This window comes from Ursus maritimus, unplaced genomic scaffold (assembly GCF_017311325.1).
Source record: "Ursus maritimus isolate PB19 unplaced genomic scaffold, ASM1731132v1 scaffold_32, whole genome shotgun sequence".
In the NCBI taxonomy this organism is placed as follows: domain Eukaryota; kingdom Metazoa; phylum Chordata; class Mammalia; order Carnivora; family Ursidae; genus Ursus; species Ursus maritimus.
The window spans coordinates 20,974,752-20,995,318 of NW_024425786.1; the positions used below are offsets into that span (position 1 = coordinate 20,974,752).

The 20,567-nt window shown below is 51.2% G+C and overlaps 1 protein-coding gene across 1 annotated transcript; it reads left to right on the forward strand.

Annotated features, from left to right (window-relative positions):
* Positions 1 to 2,896: 2,896 nt before the first annotated feature.
* On the forward strand, positions 2,897 to 20,296 carry SESN2 (sestrin 2). The gene is made up of 10 exons (XM_040619107.1): positions 2,897 to 3,324; positions 10,409 to 10,474; positions 11,737 to 11,934; positions 12,456 to 12,638; positions 12,744 to 12,956; positions 13,512 to 13,662; positions 14,134 to 14,252; positions 14,630 to 14,820; positions 17,723 to 17,867; positions 18,441 to 20,296. Exons 1-10 carry the CDS (start codon positions 3,232 to 3,234, stop codon positions 18,525 to 18,527), a joined length of 1,446 nt encoding a protein of 481 aa, XP_040475041.1. The 5' UTR covers positions 2,897 to 3,231; the 3' UTR covers positions 18,528 to 20,296.
* Positions 20,297 to 20,567: the final 271 nt, after the last annotated feature.

Below are 20,567 nucleotides of genomic sequence, written 5' to 3' on the forward strand. Positions count from 1 at the left end.
ACCAGGTTGTGGTCAGAGTTACATGAGCTAATAGATGTATCCTGGACTATTGTTGGAGCTCAGTAAATGGTACTATCTGTGCCTCTTCTGAGCTTTCCTTCCTCGGAGATTGGTTTACAAAAGCTCATCAAACTGAGAATATCAGTATCCTTTGCTTCTCCTTTTCACAAAATCACTAACTTTGTAAGTGAAGTCATGGGAACGATTTAGTGGCTTCCTTGAAGATTCTAAGGGATTACTCTACAGAGGAGAGTCACTCATATTTATTCATTCAAAAATATTTGCTGAGGACCTACTGCATGCTAATGAGGTCTACAAAGGCAATTGGACACTGCCTCAAAGGAGCTCTGGCACAGCCTGACGCAGTCAAAAGAAGATATGGTACGACCTTGACATGAAGCTTTACCTTTCTGAGCTCAAGTTTCCTCACTTTGCAAAAGTGATCAGTAACATATTCCATTGTCAGTTAGAAGGAGGGGGTAAGACACACAGAGATGATAACAAGGCTGCATCAAATTTAGAGATCAGTGGTATAAAGAGGTAGAAACAATGTGTTGAGGAGTGGAGGAGTGGAAGAGATTATTTTCAGCTGAGCTGAAAAAGCAACCCTTTCTGTAGGAAGCGGCATTTTGAAGGCTTCATTCAGGCCTCAAACACACATGAAAGCATTGAATACTGGGTAGGATTTCAGTGGGCAGAGATTTGCAGAGAGAACTACTGGAAGAAAGGTTTGAAGGCCAAACAAGAAACATGGATGTGGCAGATGATAAGACTAGAAAGGTAGATTGAGGCAGATCTTGGCAGATATAAATATCAATCTAGAGGTTTGACCTTTATTTTGTAGCTGATGAAATACCAGTAAAACTTTCTGATCTAAATATTGACATTACAGCAGTGCCTGAGTGGCTCAGTCGGTTGAATGTCTGACTCATGATTTTGGCTCAGGTCATGATCCCAGGGTCCTGAGATCCAGCCCTGGATCAGGCTCCGCACTCAGTGGGGAATCTGCTGGAAATTCTCTCTCCCACTCCCTCTGCTCCTCCTCTCTCTCTCTCTCTCTCTCTCTCAAACCAATAAATAAATCTTTAAACATTGACATTATGGGGTAGGCGCCTGGGTGGCTCAGTCGTTACCTGCCTTCGGCTCAGGTCATGATCCCAGGGTCCTGGGATTGAGCCTCATATTGGGCTTCCTGCTCGGCAGGAAGCCTGCTTCTCCCTCTCACACTCCCCTTGTTTGTGTTCCCTCTCTCGCTGTCTCTCTCTGTCAAATAAATAAATAAAATCTTTTGAAAAATAAAAAAAATAAATCTGGGGGGCCTGGGTGGCTCAGTCAGTTGGGTGTCCAACTCTTGACGTCAGCTCAGATCATGATCACAGGGTTGTGGGATCGAGCCCCATGTCAGTGCTCCACGCTCAGCTCAGAGTCTGCTTGACATTCTCTCTCTCCCTCTTGCCCCTCCCTCTGCTCATGCTCTCTCTCTCTCTCTCAAAATAAATAAATAAAATCTTCAAAAAAATGAAATCTGAATCTGACATATGCTAATTTAGAGGGGAATTCAATTCAAAGAAAGATTCAGTCACCAAGGACATGTCGTTGGCAGGACACCCTTGGTGGCATAGGGCAGAGATAAAGATGTCAAGACATGGACACTGCCCTCAAGGAGCTTATAATCAAAGAGGGTGAAATAAGACATGTACACAGAAAACTACAATACAAAGTGGAGTAGGATAGGTGTTATAATAGAGACCCAGCCTAAGGGCCTTTGTTGCCCAGAAGAGGGTGAAATTCATTTCCCTCTTCCAAGAGCTGGAGGCAGGAGACCAAATCAGAGGGTCATCCTTGGAATGGTAAGCCTAGTCTCAAAGTCTCAGAGGGAAAATTGGAGGTCATCTAGCCTACCCAGGATTCTCTATCCAGAGTAAACTGACTTTAAGGTGGAAACAAAAAGTGGAGGTCCAAAGAAAAACTGAAGGAAGAGACTGTGGGAAGGAAACAGGAGATGAATTCACTATGAGGTGCTGAGGTGCTGGTGGAAGCAACTTACTCCCAAATGGAGCACTGAAGGCCAGGAAATGGATGAGATCAGGGAGGGCCAGAGTGTCTGGAGAGAAGAGGGATAAAAACAGAAACTGGGGAACACCCACGTTCCAGGGAGTCAGAGAAGGAGTGGCCATAGAAGAGATGTGAGAAAAGACCCAGAAGAACACCTTGTCTCAAAGTTTCTAGAAAGGGAGTGGCAGGGATGGAAGACAGGACTGGAGGAGGCCCCAAGGAAGCAAAAGGGAGGAAACTGAAGCATGGGGATTGAGGTTAGATATGGGGTTGCCAAGGACCTTTCGATGAATGGCTTTTCCAGGGACTCCACAACTAAGATGGATTCCCCATGCCTGGTACATTTTAAGGTGGAGCTCTCCCAGAGGCCAGGGGGACAGGCCTCTTATCTCCAAAGATCTGGGGTTCAGCTCTGTAATTAGCACCAGCTCTCCTAACCCTAACCAGTCCCTGCAGGAACTGAAAAGCTGAAGAACGCACTTGGGAGGGATTTCGCACCGGCTCTCCGGCCCAGCCCGGTGAAGTCCCGTTTCATCACGCAGCCCTAATGACTCTCTTGGCTGTCACTCTCGGCTGATGTTGCCAACAATCTGACTAAACCCTTTTGCAAAAGTTTGCAGCATTCATCCGGGGCTGACTACAGCTCCCAGAGTTCCCGGGCGCTTCCCGGTGCCGATTGGCGGAGCTGTCGGCTCCAGGGGGCGGTGCCGCCCCCGCCTCCCCGAGAAACAGGCACCTGATTGGCTGCGGCGCGGGGCTTTTGTGTCCCCGCCCTCCCCCGGGGACCGCAGCAGGCTGAGCGGCGCTGCTGGTGTCAGAGCCCGGCGAGCGCTAGCAGTTCCGCGGCGGGGATGCTGAAGAGCGCTGGGTTGGCGAGCAGCCGTGGCCACTGCGGACTTCCGAGGCACTCCGGGCCGTGAAAACCCCTGGGCCGCGGCCAATCCCAGGCTCCTGAGGCCATTCACCGTTCCAGAAGCCTGCCGAGGGGAGAGTCCAGCGGAGGAGCGGCTGTCCGCGGATTCTGGGCTTTCGGAGCGTTCTGGAACCCCGAGAGACACCCCGGGGCTCTAGAACCTCCCCAGCGGCCCCCAGTCCCGGCTTCCTGTGTGCGTCCGTCCCAAACCCCCTCGGGTGCGCGGGTCGCCGGCGAGCCGGGGCCGGATCCTGGCACACACCATGATCGTTGCAGACTCCGAGTGCCGCGCAGAGCTGAAGGGCTACCTGCCGTTCGCCCCGGGCGGCGGCGGCGGCGGCCCCGGGGCCGGAGAGGTAAGCAGCGGCCGAGCGACGCCACTCTTCCCCTGAGCCCCGAGCTGCGGCCGAGCTTCGGGCTGTCCCGAGCTGAATCTGTGCGCACCCCCCACCCCTCCAAAACGCCCCGGGCTCGGGGAGGGAGAGTGGAGCGCGTAACCTAGGAATGGGGTTGCATCAACTGGCTGTCTCGGCCCTCTCCGCCCCCTCCCCCTCCCCCCGGGGCTGTGGAACCTTCCCTGGCTCCCTCGGACTCCTGGCCAATGAGAGGGGAGCGTTCTCGAGGTTATCTTGGGTTTGGGCTCTTGACGGGAGAATCTTCAAGTCCAGGCAAATCCCGGCCGCTGCGGCCCGACCTCTCCTCCTCCCCGCCCCCTTCCGCAGATTCCCTTCCTCTAGGCTGGGGCTGGCGGGCGGAGGACTCTTTCTAGGATACGTCCCCATTCCAGTCTCCCAGTGCGGGGATTGAGGCACCTGGGACTTGCCAGTGAAGGTCGACCTAGTCCCCCGCCTACACCTGCACCCCCGATTTGCAGCGGGGGAGCGCGGGTGTTCCGGGGCCTTGGCTGGCTGCGGGGTATGCGGCGGTGGCGGCGGCCGAAGCTGGTTTCAAGGAGAGAAACCCTGGACGCGGCTTCCGAAGGCAAGCGCGGATTAGGCTGCGCCCTACTAAGTGGTCTGAGGTCGCAGAAGTTTGTTTCGCAGGGACTCTTTGCACTGAAGCTAGGAATGGGCTGGGCCTAATCTGACACACCTCCTGCCTCCTCCCCACCCCCCGTCACCACCACCGTCCACAGTGGACATCTTATCATTTCTTAAGCACCTCCTAGATGCTGATCTCCGGGTTTTGCCTTTTCTGAGTCCTCGGTACTAAACTAGCAAAATAGGAGCTACACTTCAGCCCCATTTTCCAGGATGAGGAAACTGAGGCCCAGGAGGGGCTATGGAGAGACTTCCTTCGCTAGTCCCACCAAGTAGCTCATTCTCTGGCCTGGGCGGCTCTAAGATTCCCTGCTGTGCTTGGCACTACAGAGAGTTTTGCTTGTTTTAGTTTCCAGGCCTGGAGCATGATGCAAGTGTATTGCTGTGCCTGGGAGTGCGACAACTGCTAGTCCTACTGTGTGACCCTGGGAAAATCGCTGTCCTTCTCTGAGCAGCTTGGTTTCTAGGGGTCCTACCTCCAGCCGTCTATGGTTTGTGTCCTGGGTTTTCTGTGAGCTTGTTTACACTTCCCCATCATGGTTTAAGAACCCCAGGTGGAGGAATGAGACCCACTCCTGTCACTTGTCTGCTGAGTGGCTTTGACCAAGTCACTTTGAGTCCATTTCTTTCTGGTGGGGGCTGGGGGGAGTCATATTATTATTGAGAACACCTGGCTACTACAGGGGAGCTGCTGGGTTGATATTCCAGCCCTCCCGTTCACTTGCTGTGTGACCTTGGCCAAGTGATCATTTCTCCCGTCTGCAACTTCTTCCTATGGAGATTGATAGTATCTCTGAGGATTGTTAGGAGAAAGGACAGAATACAAGCAAAGGCTAAAGGACAGTTCTTGGAACGTAATCACTGAGTCAGAGATGCTGGGTATCGTTAGAATGTGGTCATTTCCCTTTCCCCAGAGTGTGTCACAATGGGGTGCCTGAACCTGTCCCTCTTGCCTGAGGTGTGAGTTGGCCCTTCCCTCTCTGGGAAGTGGCCTGGGGAGAAGTGAGTGCCCCAGGTGGTCTGGGCAGGCTCTAAGGGAGTGGCCTTTAGGTGGAAGCCACTTGTCAGCAGCAAGGGAAAGATGGTGGTATCTGAACCCTTTCCACATACTCTTCTCTCTCAAGAAAAAGAGGACCTTGGGAAGATGCCTGCTTTAAGCAGAATCCTTAGAAGACAGTAGGGCGCTGAACTTACAGAGCCTGATGCCCAAGGGAACACCCAAAAGTACAGGCCCCTCAACTCCCATCACTTTACCATATGCCCTTAACCTAAAAGGGTCAAGGCCTACAGACTCTAGGACTTCACTCTAGGACTGGTGGTATGTGTTTAGAGCCCTCTTGGGCTCTAGAATCACTTCCTCAAACATCAACTTCCTCAGGGAGGCTTTCCCTCCCCCACCCGATAAGTCCCTTCTGCATACCCTCTTTCAGTCCCTCTTCTCAGCGGTCGGAGCTTTAATCCCAATTATAGTGTAACAGTCATGTAATTGGTGTTTGTGTGTCTCCTTTGCGAGACTAGAAGCGTCATGTAGGTCACACCCCCAGCACTGTTCTTACCACCTAATAAGTGTTCCTAACTCTTTACCCCTTGTTGGCTTAACTGACCCTCGTGACCTGTGCATACTTCGAAGTCAGACCTGAGCTGTGCGCATCTGGAGCAGGACTCGGAAAGAGCCTCAGTGAGCTGTCTCTGAAGAAAAAGTAATAAGCCATATTTCCCTCGGGGTAGTTGTGAGAAATCAGCCAGATCATATGTGTAAAGCACTTAGCCTAGTGCCCAGCCCATGGCGCCACTCACACCCCTTCCCTCCAAGGCTGGAGGTAAGAGGCTGCTTGGGCTCTGTGTCTCCCTCTCATGTGTGAACTCATGCAGGTACCTGAGTTCTGGAGACGGCTGCCCATGGAGTGGGGTACGGGGGAGTCTCTGCCCCTTACCACCTGGCAGAATGACTTCATAGGTGTGTGTAGCTGAGGCCTGGGGGTTGCAGGCTCCGGATGGGGTGCCGAGAATAAAGGCTGGGGCTACTCCAAGAGGCCGATGTGGGTGGTGAACAGAATCCTTGGAAGCCAAACTGAACTGAGCTCGTATCTCAGGCTGGCCACTTGTCAGCTGGTGCTTAACCTTTGGAATCTTAATCCTTCCTTGGGTGCAACATAGAGACCCCCACCCCACCCCAAAACTGATGAAGAGTAGATGGAACCTGTATGCAAATGCCTGAGCGAATATAAAAAATAACATTTAGCGAGGGTTTACATTAGGAGGCAGGCACTGGGCTTGTGGGGCGATTATCCTCTTTTTACAATTTGCCTGAAGCCCTCCCTGCTCAGTGGCCACCGAGAGGGCTGTCTGACTTCAGCGTTACTGGGGTACCAGGGAACTCGATCCCCCTGCCCTCCAAGTAAGGAAAAACACTGTATGCAGGTGTCGTGTCCGGGAGCAGTGGATCCCAGGAAACGTGGGCAGGGAGGAGGAGCTTCTCCTGGTGAACCCCAGGTGCAAAGCCTGACTTGACCTCTCTGACACTTACCATCTGTAAGATGGGAGCCCTAGGAGGAGGAGTAGAGCCTACCTTTCAGTGCACGTGAAAGGCCTAGCTGATGGTAATCAGTGGTGCTACCTACCATTGTTGTTAGGACTTCCTACTCCGGGAAATAGGGGAGGGCTGATGTGGAGGCATCATCTCTTGGCAGCAGGACCCTGCCCTGCCTGCTTTCCCTCAAGTTCTGGGTGTCAGGGTCAGAGAAGCTTTCAGGGTCTTGAAGCTCTGGATCGGAATCTACGTGGTCTCGCCTTCAGGATTTTGTATTTTCTGTTCCCTTCGAGTGGAATGCTGGTCCCCTAGATCTTTGTGGGCCCTGCTGCCTTCTCATCAACTCATTTAGATATTTGCTATTTAGATACCAGCACAAAGGTTACCTCCCCAGTAGCTTTCCCTGTCTCCTCAGACTAATATATGATACACCCCACCCCATCATACACCCTCTCGCTGCTCTATTTCATTTACTTTATACAATCTGTGATTTGAAACCCTATTCATCATCTGTCATTCGCCTTTAGATCATAAATTCTGTGAAGGCTGAGACTGTCTTTTCACTCCTGTTCTCTAGCTGCCTGCATTGTACTCATCAAAAATATTTGTAAACAAACTAATTCTGGTTCCACCTGGAAAGCACTTAGCACAGTACCTTATACTTGAGAAAATGATCAATAAAGGGTGTGAAACACCGGCCCTCCACCCTGGCTGTAAATTATGCTGGGCTCCACCCAATTAAATTATAATTGCTGGAGGTGGGACCTTGGCATTGGCATCTTTTTAAGAGCTTCTCAAAGGGGCTTTGTGCTGCTCCCGCTGAGAAGCCCTTGTTTGAAATTGCAATGAGGTTAAGGTTAATGATGGCTGACTGCTGACTTTTATGAAGTGCTTCTGGTGATACAGGTACTGAGGTAAGGGCTGTAGGGGCATTATCTCATTAAATCCTCATGCCTGCCCAGTGAAAGTGGGTACTATTATCCCCATTATTTGGTAGGGAAACCGAGGCTCCCCTAGCTAGCAGAGAATAGGTGGTGGAGTTGTCATATGAGCCCAGGCATTCTGGGTCAGGAGCCTGTATCTTTTAAATGTACTCTGTAATTACCATCATGGCTGTCGCCATCATCATCACCATCACCATCATCATTATCATCAGGACTGAAAATGGTGGGTCCAGACCTATCGCCTGAAGACTCACAGGTTATCAGCTCCTTCCCTCAACAGGTCCTAGGGCAAATTTTAGAGTAAGAAGGGGTTCCCAAGGCTGTACCCTGTACCTCCCCAGCACCTTGGGGGGCCCTCCAGGTCTCCCTCTCCTAACCCTCTCCCCACCCACCCTCAGGCTCTGGTTTTCTATCTGTCCTCAGGTCCCCTGAGGGAGAGGCCCAGATTGTGGAGTCAGCAGTCCTTATCTCCTACTAGACAGAGCTGTTAGGCTTTTTTTCTTTGGTGAGGGAGGAGGGAAGCTGAAAGAGAGTACTTGGAGATTGCTGGGATTTCTGTGCTGGACTTGGACCAGCCTGGCCTGGTAGCTCCCAGAAGTGTGGGCTGAAAGGGGCCTGAGCAATTAGCCCACGTACCTTCTTTGTCCAAGATTAAGGCCCAGAGAGTCTAGGTCACTTTCTCAAAGTCACTCAGCGAGTTGGTAGCAGAATTGGTACTCAGACCTGGGACTTGCAGATCCCATTGTTTTTTCTGTGTGGTCTTTGAGAGTCCCAGAGTTCTGCCTCCCTCAGGGGTCTTTTGGCCATCTGAGAAGGGAGGTTCAATGATTATCTCTAGTCCCTGGACACCTAGGGATTGATACTCAGTCTGGTTTCCAGTGAGGAGGGGAGAGTTAGGGAGACACTGTCTCTGTCCAGTGAGGACATGACTCTGGTTTGGGTAAACTATTTTCAAGGCCAGTACTGAGAGCCCTCCCCCCCGCCCCCCGGTACCAAAACAAATGAATAGATAAAACCTCCTCTCTGAACCCCACCTCTCAGACCAGGAGCAGATTTAGCGAGTGCATGACTGGTGGTTTCCGAAGAGGCTCCAATACATGGCATCAGAATAGATGCTGCTGTCAGCCTTGTGTGCCCTGCTTGGACTCCTTCTGCTCAGCTTTCTCTGTTCTCTTCATTCACAGGGTGGTATGAATGACCTGGCCCTGCTCTCCATAAAATGTGGTCTGGCAGTAGGGAGACCAGAATCAGACAATTACAAGACAGTGTTTTCAGAAGCAAAAGCACCAGGAAGTGTAGGGTCCCAGCTGAGGGTCAGAAGAAGGTTCCCAGACCCTGGGAGACTGTGAGATAGCTTTGCAAAAGGAGTGACCAGTGGGAGAACAGTAGGCCTGAACCACTAATTTACCTGGAAGGCTATTGGAGCTAGAGGTGGGGTTTTAAGCCAGTTGATCAGATTTGCACTTGAGAAAATTTCGTTGGGCTGCAGAAAGTTTACCCTCCTCGAAACCACCAGTGTCATGGACTCATTGCATGTGCTCCTCGTTCTAGAGGTGATGTTTTCCTTATTCGTTTGTTTCGTTAATTTGGGAGAGGGTGGGTAGGAGAGGGCGGGGCACTGGAGGCAGGGAGGCCATTGGTGAGGCTGTGGGTGGCAGTCCAGACAAGAGATGGTTATAGTCTGCGAGGTAGGTGGTGGCGGTGGTGGGAGGGCTGAAGACGTGACACTTGGAGAGCAGTTGAGGCTGTTCATAGGAATCTAAGTAATGGACTTGATAGTCTGGCTGCAGGATGCAGACGAGGGGGTTTCATATATGGGATCTCCACGGCTGCTAAAACGTGGCCTCCTGGAGAGACGGGTACCATGGTGGCTGTATATTTCCCTTCCCCACGCCCCTCCCACCCAAAACTGGGACTCCTGGGTCCCTGCCCTTTCTTGCTTACCCTTTCTCCACCTGCCACCAGGTGTCTGTCTCCCACCTGACTCCTCCATGCGGGGTGCACCGAAAGGGTGGTTTTAAAAGCTCGGTGTGCTTACGCCAGTTAGAATGGCAAAAATAGACAAGGCAAGAAACAACAATTGTTGGAGAGGATATGGAGAAAGGGGATCCCTCCTACATTGTTGGTGGGAATGCAAGTTGGTACAGCCACTCTGGAAAACAGTGTGGAGGTCCCTTAAAAAGTTAAAAATTGAGCTACCCTATGATCCAGCCATTGCACTACTGGGTATTTACCCCAAAGATACAGACGTAGTGAAGAGAAGGGCCATATGCACCCCAATGTTCATAGCAGCAATGTCCACAATAGCTAAATTGTGGAAGGAGCCGAGATGCCCTTCAACAGATGACTGGATTAAGAAGTTGTGGTCCATATATACAATGGAATATTACTCAGCTATCAGAAAGAATGAGTTCTCAACATTTGCTACAACATGGACGGCACTGGAGGAGATAATGCTAAGTGAAATAAGTCAAGCAGAGAAAGACAACTATCATATGATTTCTCTCATCTATGGAACATAAGAACTAGGATGATCGGTAGGGGAAGAAAGGGATAAAGAAAGGGGGGGTAATCAGAAGGGGGAATGAAACATGAGAGACTATGGACTATGAGAAACAAACTGAGGACTTCAGAGGGGAGGGGGGGGGGGGAATGGGATAGACCGGTGATGGGTAGTAAGGAGGGCACGTATTGCATGGTGCACTGGGTGTTATACACAACTGATGAATCATCGAGCCTTACATCGGAAACCGGGGATGTACTGTATGGTGACTAACATAATATAATAAAAAATCATTTAAAAAAAAAAATAAAAAAAAAATAAAAGCTCGGTGTGGCCTGTTGGGTAGGAGGAGAACGCTGGAGAGATGACTATACTCCTGGTCCTCCCTTTTACCTCCAATAAGCATGGTGTGATTCCTTCTAGGAGCAGAGGGAAAGCCGGGCTCGGCGAGGCCCCCGAGGGCCCAGTGCCTTCATCCCGGTAGAGGAGGTAAGCTTGGAAGGGGTTAGGAAATCTCGGTCTCTGGGAAGAAAGGACATGGGCCATTGTGTGGGTGGGGGTCTTTTCCTGTCTCTCGAAATAACGGCGTCAGGTTCCTAACTCATTTAACCCACCAACAGCTCTGTGAAGCATGCGTATCAACCCCACGTTGCTGGGAAGAAACGGGCTCAAAGAGATAAAGTGATAATGACACAGCTAGGTAATGAACAAACTTCGGATTCCCAGAACAAGGCCTGTTCTTTAAGAAGATAGAACTATCTGTATTAACTGCTCTTCCTTGACTATACATACCTGACATTTTTTTCAACTTCAAAAGTGATATTATATTCATTATAAAAATTTTTAATGTCTCAGCTCTAGTCTCATGAATCTCACCTCCCACAGAGATAATCACGGTTACTTAACCATTTATCACTGTTTCTTGGACTTTTTGTCATATAGAACCAAGGTCATAGTTTACAACATTTGAGGTGGGGGGTTATCGTCGTATTCTTTATTTTTGTCACTTAATACAAGACATATCTTTCACCCACTGAGTCAGATCATTCATTCATTCATTTACCAGATACCTATTGAATGATTCATCTATGTCAGGCACTGTTGTAAGTGCAGGGGATAGAGCAGAGAACAAGACAGACAAAACTCCTTGCCATCGCAGAGCTGACGTTCTAGCATGGGGTTGGTGGTGGCGGGGATATCTTCAAAGTACATGCGTAGAAAAATTAAAAAATAATAGTTCCCTCCTATTTCTTTGGCCTTGGGTGAACAAAAGCAAATGTTTTGTTTTGTCGTCCTGTTTGCTCTCCTAAATGTGTAGCCAAGTAGTTAATGAGCTGTTAACAAATGTCTAACCTACCCCCCCTCCCCCAGTTCTCTCTCCACCCTTTGTAAATGGAAAGCAAACAACCACCTGCTGATTATTTATATCTAGCCCGGAATTTTCAACTCAAGTATTGTTCTCGTATTTTATTTTTTCACATTTTAAATAACCGGTCCTCTTTTATAACGAAGGAAATAAATAGGCTTTGGTGTGACTTTGGACTTGAATCCACGTTCTGTCATCTGCTAGATCTGTGACCCTGAGCCAGGAAATCACCTAAGGAACTATCTTTTTCTCCCCTATTTTCCTTTTTTTAGCCATGGTGGTCGTTTTTGGTTTCTTGGCTATTATAGTCCCAGTGCAGTGAATACGTTGATCTCTCTGGTGTGGAGAGCAGGACGGAACCCACCCTCTCCCCTGTGCTTGGCAGGTCCTTCAGGAGGGAGCAGAGAGCCTGGAGCAGCACCTGCGGCTGGAGGCACTGATGTCCTCGGGGCGGGTGGACAACCTGGCGGTGGTGATGGGCCTGCACCCTGACTACCTCAGCTGCTTCTGGCGCCTGCACTGCCTCCTGCTGCACGCAGACGGGCCCCTGGCCAGCTCCTGGCGCCACTACATTGCCATCATGGTGAGCCTGTCGGAGCCCAGCTTTTGTCGGGTTGGCCACATGGGGGGATTTGGTCTTTGGATCTCTTTGCTGGTGCTTCCTGAGTTCGTTTCATACGCTGGGAGGAGAGGCCGCCCAGAGCAGAGGAAAGCCCTGACTTTATCTGATCATCCACAGAATTCTAGATTTTGAAGAGAGGCTTTTTTTTTTTTTTTTTAATTAAGTAGGCTCCACACACAGGATGGAGCCTGATGCAGGGCTTGAACTCAACGACCCCGAGATAGATCAAGACCTGAGCTGATATCAGGAGTTGGACACCTAATCAACAGAGCCACCCAGGCGCCCCAAAGAGAGGCATTTGTAGTCAGAATCAGAAAACTGAGGCACAAAAGATTCAGGTGACCTGCCTAAGGGAGGACAGCTGACTAGTGAAGCCGGGGTTAGGACCTAAGTGTCCTGCCTCTCTGGCAACAGTGAGGCCTGCGATTTCTCCCTCCATGGGGTATCCACCCTGAACAAGGCTCTGTCCACCCCCTGCACAGGCTGCCGCCCGCCACCAGTGTTCCTACCTGGTGGGTTCGCACATGGCCGAGTTTCTGCAGACGGGAGGTGACCCTGAGTGGCTGCTTGGTCTCCATCGGGCCCCCGAGAAGCTGCGCAAACTCAGCGAGATCAACAAGTTGCTGGCACACCGGCCGTGGCTCATCACCAAGGAGCACATCCAGGTGCCGTGGGCAGGGGGCACGGGGACACAGGGGCCGGGCTGGGGCACGTCAGCCAGTCAGCCCAGGGCCACGCCCTGAGCAGGTCTGGCCTCTTTTCCTCTCCAGGCCTTGCTGAAGACGGGCGAGCACAGCTGGTCTCTGGCCGAGCTCATCCAGGCCCTGGTCCTGCTCACCCACTGCCACTCACTGGCGTCCTTCGTGTTTGGCTGTGGCATCCTCCCTGAGGGGGACTCAGAGGGCAGCCCTGCCCCCCAGGCACCTTCACCACCCAGTGAGCGGAGCAGCCCCCCCAGCAGGGACCCAATGAACAGCTCTGGGGTAAGGCATGGGCCTGGGTCTTGTGGGGAAAGGAGGCTAGCATGGCCTCTGGTTCTGGGATGGAAGCCAGCGCTTCCTTCTCTCGCACTGAGAGGCCTCAGAAAAGTTCGTTGACTTTGAGACTCTTTTCTCACCTGTGAAGTGAGGCTAAAGACCCCTCCTTCATAGCAGTTGTGAGGTTAAATGAAAGAACCATGTGGTTGGCCCCTCGGCATGTCACAGGTCTAAGGTCTCCTGCGTATTAGCACATTACAGATACGAAGTTTGCCTCTTACTCTATAAGGCGGCCTTGTTTGTTTTGATATAAAATTACAGCTACTTTAACAACAGTACCTTTCCTGTGAGGGAAGTTGATACACAAAGAAGATGTGCCTACCCCGTAGCTTCTTAAACTTCGCTTTGGAAAACACAGACCATGCAAGCTGCCCAGCACCGTGGCTGCCTCGGGGGGCAGGAGACCTTTGTGATCACTCGGGACGGCCTGGCTTGTGGGAGGGATGTGTGGACTGTCCTGGGGCCGAGGAGTAAACGGTCACCCCTGGGTCCCTCCTCCAGGGCTTTGAGGCTGCCCGGGACGTGGAAGCTTTGATGGAACGCATGAGGCAGCTGCAGGAGAGCCTGTTACGGGATGAGGGGGCATCCCAGGAGGAGATGGAGAGCCGCTTTGAGCTGGAGAAGTCAGAGAGCCTTCTGGTGACTCCCTCAGGTACGGGATCACAGGCATCCAGGGCCCAGGGGTTGCCCCCTTTCTTAACACCATCCCTCCTGGGGAGTGGGCAACTCTGTGCACGGCACCTCTTGGATTTTGGAGGCAGCCACATCCCGGCTACTTCTTCTAAGATGTTCCGAGCGTGGACTTCAGGGTCAGACCTGGGTTTGAATCATGACGCGTCAGCCCTTCTGGCAATGTGACGCCTGATAAGTCACTTCCTGTCTCAGGGCCTCAGCCTCCTCCCCTGTGAAGGATGGGCGTGGGGGTAAATGGGACAATGGAAGCAAAGCTCTTAGCACAGAGTTAAGTGGCTCCGTGAATAACTGCTGTTGTTACTTCCGGGGCTGTAGCCCCCGGGTCCGTGGGTCCGCCTCATCCTCCCCCAGCCACCTGTTGATTAGTCAGGCGTAGGTGCCCTGTACTCCATGCCTTGGCCTCACTGTGACGTGCTTCTGACGTCCTTAGCTGACATCCTGGAGCCCTCTCCACACCCAGACATGCTGTGCTTTGTGGACGACCCCACGTTCGGCTATGAGGACTTCACCCGGCGAGGGGCTGAGGCGCCCCCCACCTTCCGTGCCCAGGTAGGCTTTCCAGGCTATTCTTGGCATTGCTCTGGGTTGACGGACAAGCAGAGGTGGATGGTTGGAGTGGTTAGAGAGCCGGGCACCTTCTCCCTCACGATTCCATAAGGGAAATGGGATACCCTAGATCATGACAGGACCGTTCTGCGCCCTAAGCTCAGGGATCATAAGGACAAGGTCATCACCAGGGTACGTCCTCCTTGGCTTCTTAGACCCAGACCAAGCAGCAGGCCCAGATCAAGCAGCAGTTTAGATCTGTGGGGCGGGAAAGGGACATTATGGAGAGCAAAGTTGTGCTTCAGAGGATGGGGTCCCTAGGGCCGGCCAGCCTCAGGCCCCCAAGATTCTGCTCCCTGACCCCTTCCCACGTGTCTCAGGATTATACCTGGGAAGACCATGGCTATTCACTGATCCAGCGGCTTTACCCTGAGGGCGGACAGCTGCTGGATGAGAAGTTCCAGGCAGCCTATAGCCTGACCTACAACACCATCGCCATGCACAGCGGAGTAGACACGTCCATGCTCCGCAGGGCCATCTGGAATTACATCCACTGTGTCTTCGGTATCAGGTGAGCAGCTAGCCCCTTACCAGGGCCTGCTGCACTGCCAGCCCTCAGTCCGAGCTCACAGCTGTTTCCTTTCCTGTTCGGTTTTTTCTTTTCCCTTCTGCCTGCCTATACTATTTTTCAAAGCAAATTTATTTCGTTGCTGATTATAAAAGGTAGTGGCTGTGCTGACTGTTTGAACCTTGTAGATGAAACTCTTTAATCCCACCCCCTAGAGATAACTGTGGAGATACCGAGAGAGAGAGAGAGAGAGAGAGAGAGAATTTCCATTCCAAGTAGGAATTCTTCTCTTACAATAAATAAGGACAACATAAATGCCCATCAGTAGGAGACTTTAAATAACGTTATAGCCACTCAGTGAAAAAGTATGCAGCTATTACAAATTATAATAATGGTCTCTTTACATTGCTATGGGAAATTATTCAAAACGTATTGAGAAAAAAGAAAGCTGGTTACCAACCAGAATCTTCCTTTTGTCCCCTCCTTTTTTTGCTAAAAATGTGTGCATGCATGGAAAATGTGTGGAAGGCTACACACTAAATGTTAATTAATAATGGTTGTCTCTGGATAGTATGTGATTAATTACATTTTCATCTTGTTACCTATTTCCTGATTTTTTCTAAGTAGATTTTTTAAATTGATGGAATCATGCTTGATATATTCTACAACTTGCTTTTTTTCACCTAATAATCTATTGTGAACTGCCTTCCTTGTCAGTATGAATAGACCTTTTAGGGTTTTTTATTTTTAAGATGTTATTTATTTATTTGAGAGGGGGAATGAACAAGAGAGAGAGCACGAGCAGGGGGAGGGGAAGGGGCAGAGAGAGAAGCAAGGAGCCCGATGAGGGGCTCAATTCCAGGGCCCCCAAATCATGACCTGAGCTGAAGGCAGATGCTTAACAGACCGAACCACCCAGGTGCCCCTCCTTTATGCTTTTTCATCCCTGCATGGTGTTCCGTTATAGATGTAATCTAATTCAACCTCTTCCCAATTGTCGGGTGTGTAGGTAGTTCACAGTTTTTCACGATCAAAAACACCTTGTGCACTGACTAGCCTTACACCTAAGTCCTTGTAGGTGAGCCCTAGGTGTGAAATTACTTGTCAGGAATATACACAGACCAATTTTTAAATTTTTAAAAAAATTTTTATTATTTTTTAATTTATTTTTTAGAGGGCAGGGAGGGGCAGAGAGAGAACCTTAAGTAGGCTCCATGCCCAACACGAGCCCAACTTGGGACTCAATCCTGCAACCCTGAGATCATAACCTGAGCTGAAAGCAAGAGTTGGAGGCTTAACTGACTGAGCCATCCAGCCCCCTCCATTTATTTATTTATTTATTTATTCATTCATTCATTCATTCATCCATTCGTTTGTTCATATTTTTAAGTAGGCTCCATGCCCAGGTTGGAGCCCAATGCAGGACTTGAACCCACGACCCTGAGATCAAGAGATGAGCTAAGATCAAGAGTCAGACACTTAACCGACTGAGCCACCCAGGTTCCCCCAGGCCAATTTTTTTTTTTTTAATTTGAAGAAATGTCACTCTGATAACATTGTGGAAAATTCAAAGAATTAAGGGGAAAAAAAACCTTTTCCCAAATTCGGCTACTTCACAACCACACCCACATCCTGTGACATCTTTCTCCGTCGCTTTTCTTCTTTCTGATGTCGTTGCTTTTGTGTGGTTGGAGTTTTAATGGTTATTACATTTGTAAAAATGTATGTTTGCTGTTTCTAAAGAGAAAGAACTAGATTTATAGTAAATTTAGGAAACAGAAATAACAGAAAGAAGAAAATCAAGATCAGGATCATCTGTGACCCCGCCTGCCCTGACTGTTGTCAAGTATTTCTCTACTGTCTCTTTCCCACGCAGAAATAACCAAAACAGACACAATTTTACAAACACAAGATTTTCTTCCTCCTCGTTTCACTTATTTTACTCATTTAATCAAATGTGTGCATATTTTAATGAACGCATGATCTGGCTTTTCTCATTTAATGGTTTATTCCAAGCATAAAAAAAAAAAATCCAAATTGTAGAAAGGTCCATGTTCCCTGTAGAAAATGTGTGTTTATGTATGACTAGCTGTAAATTCTGTTCCACTGAGTGGATTCGGTTGTGCTTACCTGGGCATTCTCTTGCCGGGCATTGACAGTTCTCCAGTCCCGGGGAGGTGGAGGAGGGACAGGCATCTTAGAGTGTGGCCCAGGCTGCTTCTGTCCAGCCCCCAGGTCTGGGCACCCCCTTCTCCAACACGGACCTCCTGTGCCTTTGTCTACTGAGTCTGTCCTCCGGTTTTCAACCAATGTTCCCCGTCCTCATGACTCATTGGCTCACTGGACTGGAGAGGGACAGAGTGGCTTCTAGACTTGTCACCACCTGCTCTCTGACTTTGAACAAGCTAACTGCCTTATCCAGTCCTCAGTTTACCCATCCAGGAAATGAGTATCGCTTCTTTTTCCCTTTCTCTCTTCCTTCTCCAGGGGGCGGAAATGGGAGCCAGGCAGAGCTGGGCTTGAAGTCCATTCCCAGGACAAGTGGCTTCACTTTTCTGAATCTGCCTTTTGGCTATAAAATGGGCCGATGAACGTGGTGTATTACATATAATAGTTCTGCAGACCGCATATATAGTCGTTCTGAGGATTCCATGGGTACGTGTCCACATGGCCCGTGGCTGGTACTCAGGACAGCGTGCTCGTTCTCTGCATTCTTTGCAGTGGTCCCCAGCCAGTCTAGTGGCCTGCGATGTATGACGTCAGCTATTTTTCTAAGAGGAACCAAGCTCCTACTTGCTTCCTACTTTCCGCTTGTTCTTGCCACACTCTGTTCCTCCTTCTGTAGGGTGGGGGTAGGGGAGAGGAGGCACTTGGAGAGTGATGCTATCGGGGCCTTTCCATCCAGATACGATGACTATGACTATGGGGAGGTGAACCAGCTCCTGGAACGGAACCTCAAGGTCTATATCAAGACAGTGGCCTGCTACCCGGAGAAGACCACACGAAGAATGTACAACCTCTTCTGGAGGCACTTCCGCCACTCGGAGAAGGTACAGCCTGTCGGGGAGGAGGGGGTCAGGACCCAGTGTGGTATCCCAGACTGAGTCTTCTGCCCATGGGGACACCTGGGTGTGTACCATCCTGGATTCCAGTCCTACTCTACTGTGTGTCCGACTCCATTTACTCACTTGTAAAATGGGAGTGTGCTTCACAGGGTCCTCGGTGGCAGCCAGAAGGAGCTGGGTTCAAATGTGAACACAATCACTCAGTAGCATGGTGACCTTGGGCAAGTCACTTTGCCCCCTGAGCTTGTTACCCTTACAGTAAGAGCAAACGCTGCCTGCATTTCAAGGTTGCTGGGAGGGTGAAATGAGAACCTGAGTGCCCAGGGCCAGCTCTTATTTTTAGCTTTGTGAGATAAAGAGATTAGTCAGGATAGGGATGAATGTGCCTGAAATTCCTCAGCTGCCATTGCACCAAAGTTCTCAGAGCCTTAGGAACGGTCAGGGTGTCCGTATGGGAGAGAAGGATGAGGCGAGTGGCCCAGACACATGGTGGTCTGGGAAGGAAGGGGGTGGCCAGAAGTGACATCAGTCACCAACAAGTCCTTGTCTGTGCCCCAGGTCCACGTGAACTTGCTGCTCCTGGAGGCCCGCATGCAGGCCGCCCTGCTCTACGCCCTGCGCGCCATCACCCGCTACATGACCTGACTGCAAGCAGGATCTGGGCCCGGAGCAGCTGCCCCTGGGGGCATCCTTCTCCCTGAGAGGACTTCTCTGTCTGGAGACAGACCCCGATCCCTTTCTGTCCCAGGCCCTCCCACCCCACTCTGGAGGTGGGCTTGTGTGTGACGTGCAGCCCCTGAGCCGTACCCTCCCTTTTTCTCACTGGAATGGACAGGATCATTGCACTGACTCTGGGATCTCAGTTCTGCCCCTGGGAGCTGGAAGAGGGCTAGCAGATCCCCAGGGACCACGCCCTTCTTCCTGCCCCTGACCCCAGAGGCAGAGGGCACAGGAAGGGAAATGAGCCGAGCTCGGATTCATGTGCCAGCAGGCTGGGCTGCAGGCAGCACAAGTCCCGCGGCCTTCCTGGACTGGGAAGTCCCTGGCTGGCCCCTGAAGGAGAGGGGCCAGCACCTCCAGGGACTGACACTCCACGCAGCTTTGCCTTTCCTCCTCCCTCCCTCCCTCCCAGATCTCATTACCTCCCCCTGCCATTCACCCATCAATGTGAAAGTCAGTGTCACAGCTGGTCTGTGTGTCCTGCTCCCCAAAAGCCTGTTCTGTTGGGCAGCCTGAAGGCCCCTTTTCCCTGGTTGCCTGAATCCTGGTTTAGCTCCTTTGACCTCCCCTTCACCCTCTTACCCATTTCTCCCATGCCTGCTCGTGGGAGGCCCCAGAAGAGAAACCAAGCGCATCAAAAAAGTAGATTATCTCTAGAGATTTTGGGGTGTCTGTGGGTCCCTTTGCCTTCTGAAGAGGAGGGAGTATTACCGGTTCTCTGTATTTTGGTTCTTTATGGGGGAGGTTTTTCAGGGCCTCACCTCTGTAGCCACAGTCAATGCCTGAGAGGAGGACGGAGAAATCTGTTCTCCCCAGAACTGCGCCGGCCCCCCAGAGGCTGGCACCCCGCTCTCCTGTCTCGCACGGCGCTGTCACAGACCTCTCCCGCCAAGCGAGCCTTTCTGAGTGGCTTCAGAGGCAGGGGCTCAGGGGGAAAGTTAGGAGACCCCAGCGTTCTTGTTTGGGGCCTGCCCCAGGCTGCGTTGCCAAACCTCCCGACCTCCGTTTGTATAGTTGCGGACGGGGGGCTGAGACTTTCTGTGATGTCTGAGTCTACTCTGAGCTGCTCAGGCCAACCCGCCAGCAGCAAACTGCAAATCTTGCAGAGTCTCAAGGCCTCCAGGGATAGCCCGGCCCTGCAGGTAGTCTCTCCCGGCTGCCTTCCTAGGACAGCCCCCCAGCCCACCCCCCAGCCCCGTTTCCATCCCCTCCTCGATTTTAGGTGGATTGCTTGGAGGCAGAAGCAGCCAAGGACCGATCCCAGGCACTTTCTGTAGCAAATAAGCTGTGAATGATGACGTCCCTTGCCCTTCTTCTGACAGTATGCGCCTCCTCTCTGACCAGTTTGGAGGCGACTGAAGAAAGGCAGGGGTCATGCTGCTGCTGCTTCTGACCCTCCTCTCTGGAGAGGGCAGGAGAGGAGCCTGGTCAGCGTGCCACATTTCACACCCGTGCAGGCATGGGGAAGCGACTAGCACCCCCTTCGGGCCTCAGAGCCCTCCCTGCGATGAAGCTGGGCAGGAGGGAAGAGGCCCCAGCATTGGGGTTTGCATTCTAGAAGGGACATGATGATTCTGTAAATGTCCCCGGGGGTGGGGAGGGAGGGGGATCTAGGGTTCACGGGCAGGAATCTTTGGCTTTGCTACCAGTTCCCTATGATGAAAAATAAAAGTTCACTGAGGTTTGGTTTTGTACTTCTTGTTAATGGGCTGTTTTTCCATTTGCAAGGGTCATGGTTCATCTCTTAGCATCAGCAGGGAGCTCTGATTGCATCACAGACCTGACCTACTGCCCCTACCCTGCTGGGCACTGCAGGGCGGGGAGTGGTTGGCATTAAAAGTCTATTCTGTCCCTTGGATGCCCAGCCCGGCCACCCATCTGTCAGGCCTAACATGGCCTGAAGAATAGTGGCCGTGTTATTTTCCTCACTAAGCCTGGCCTTGGGCTGGGTACTTGGAGGCCATT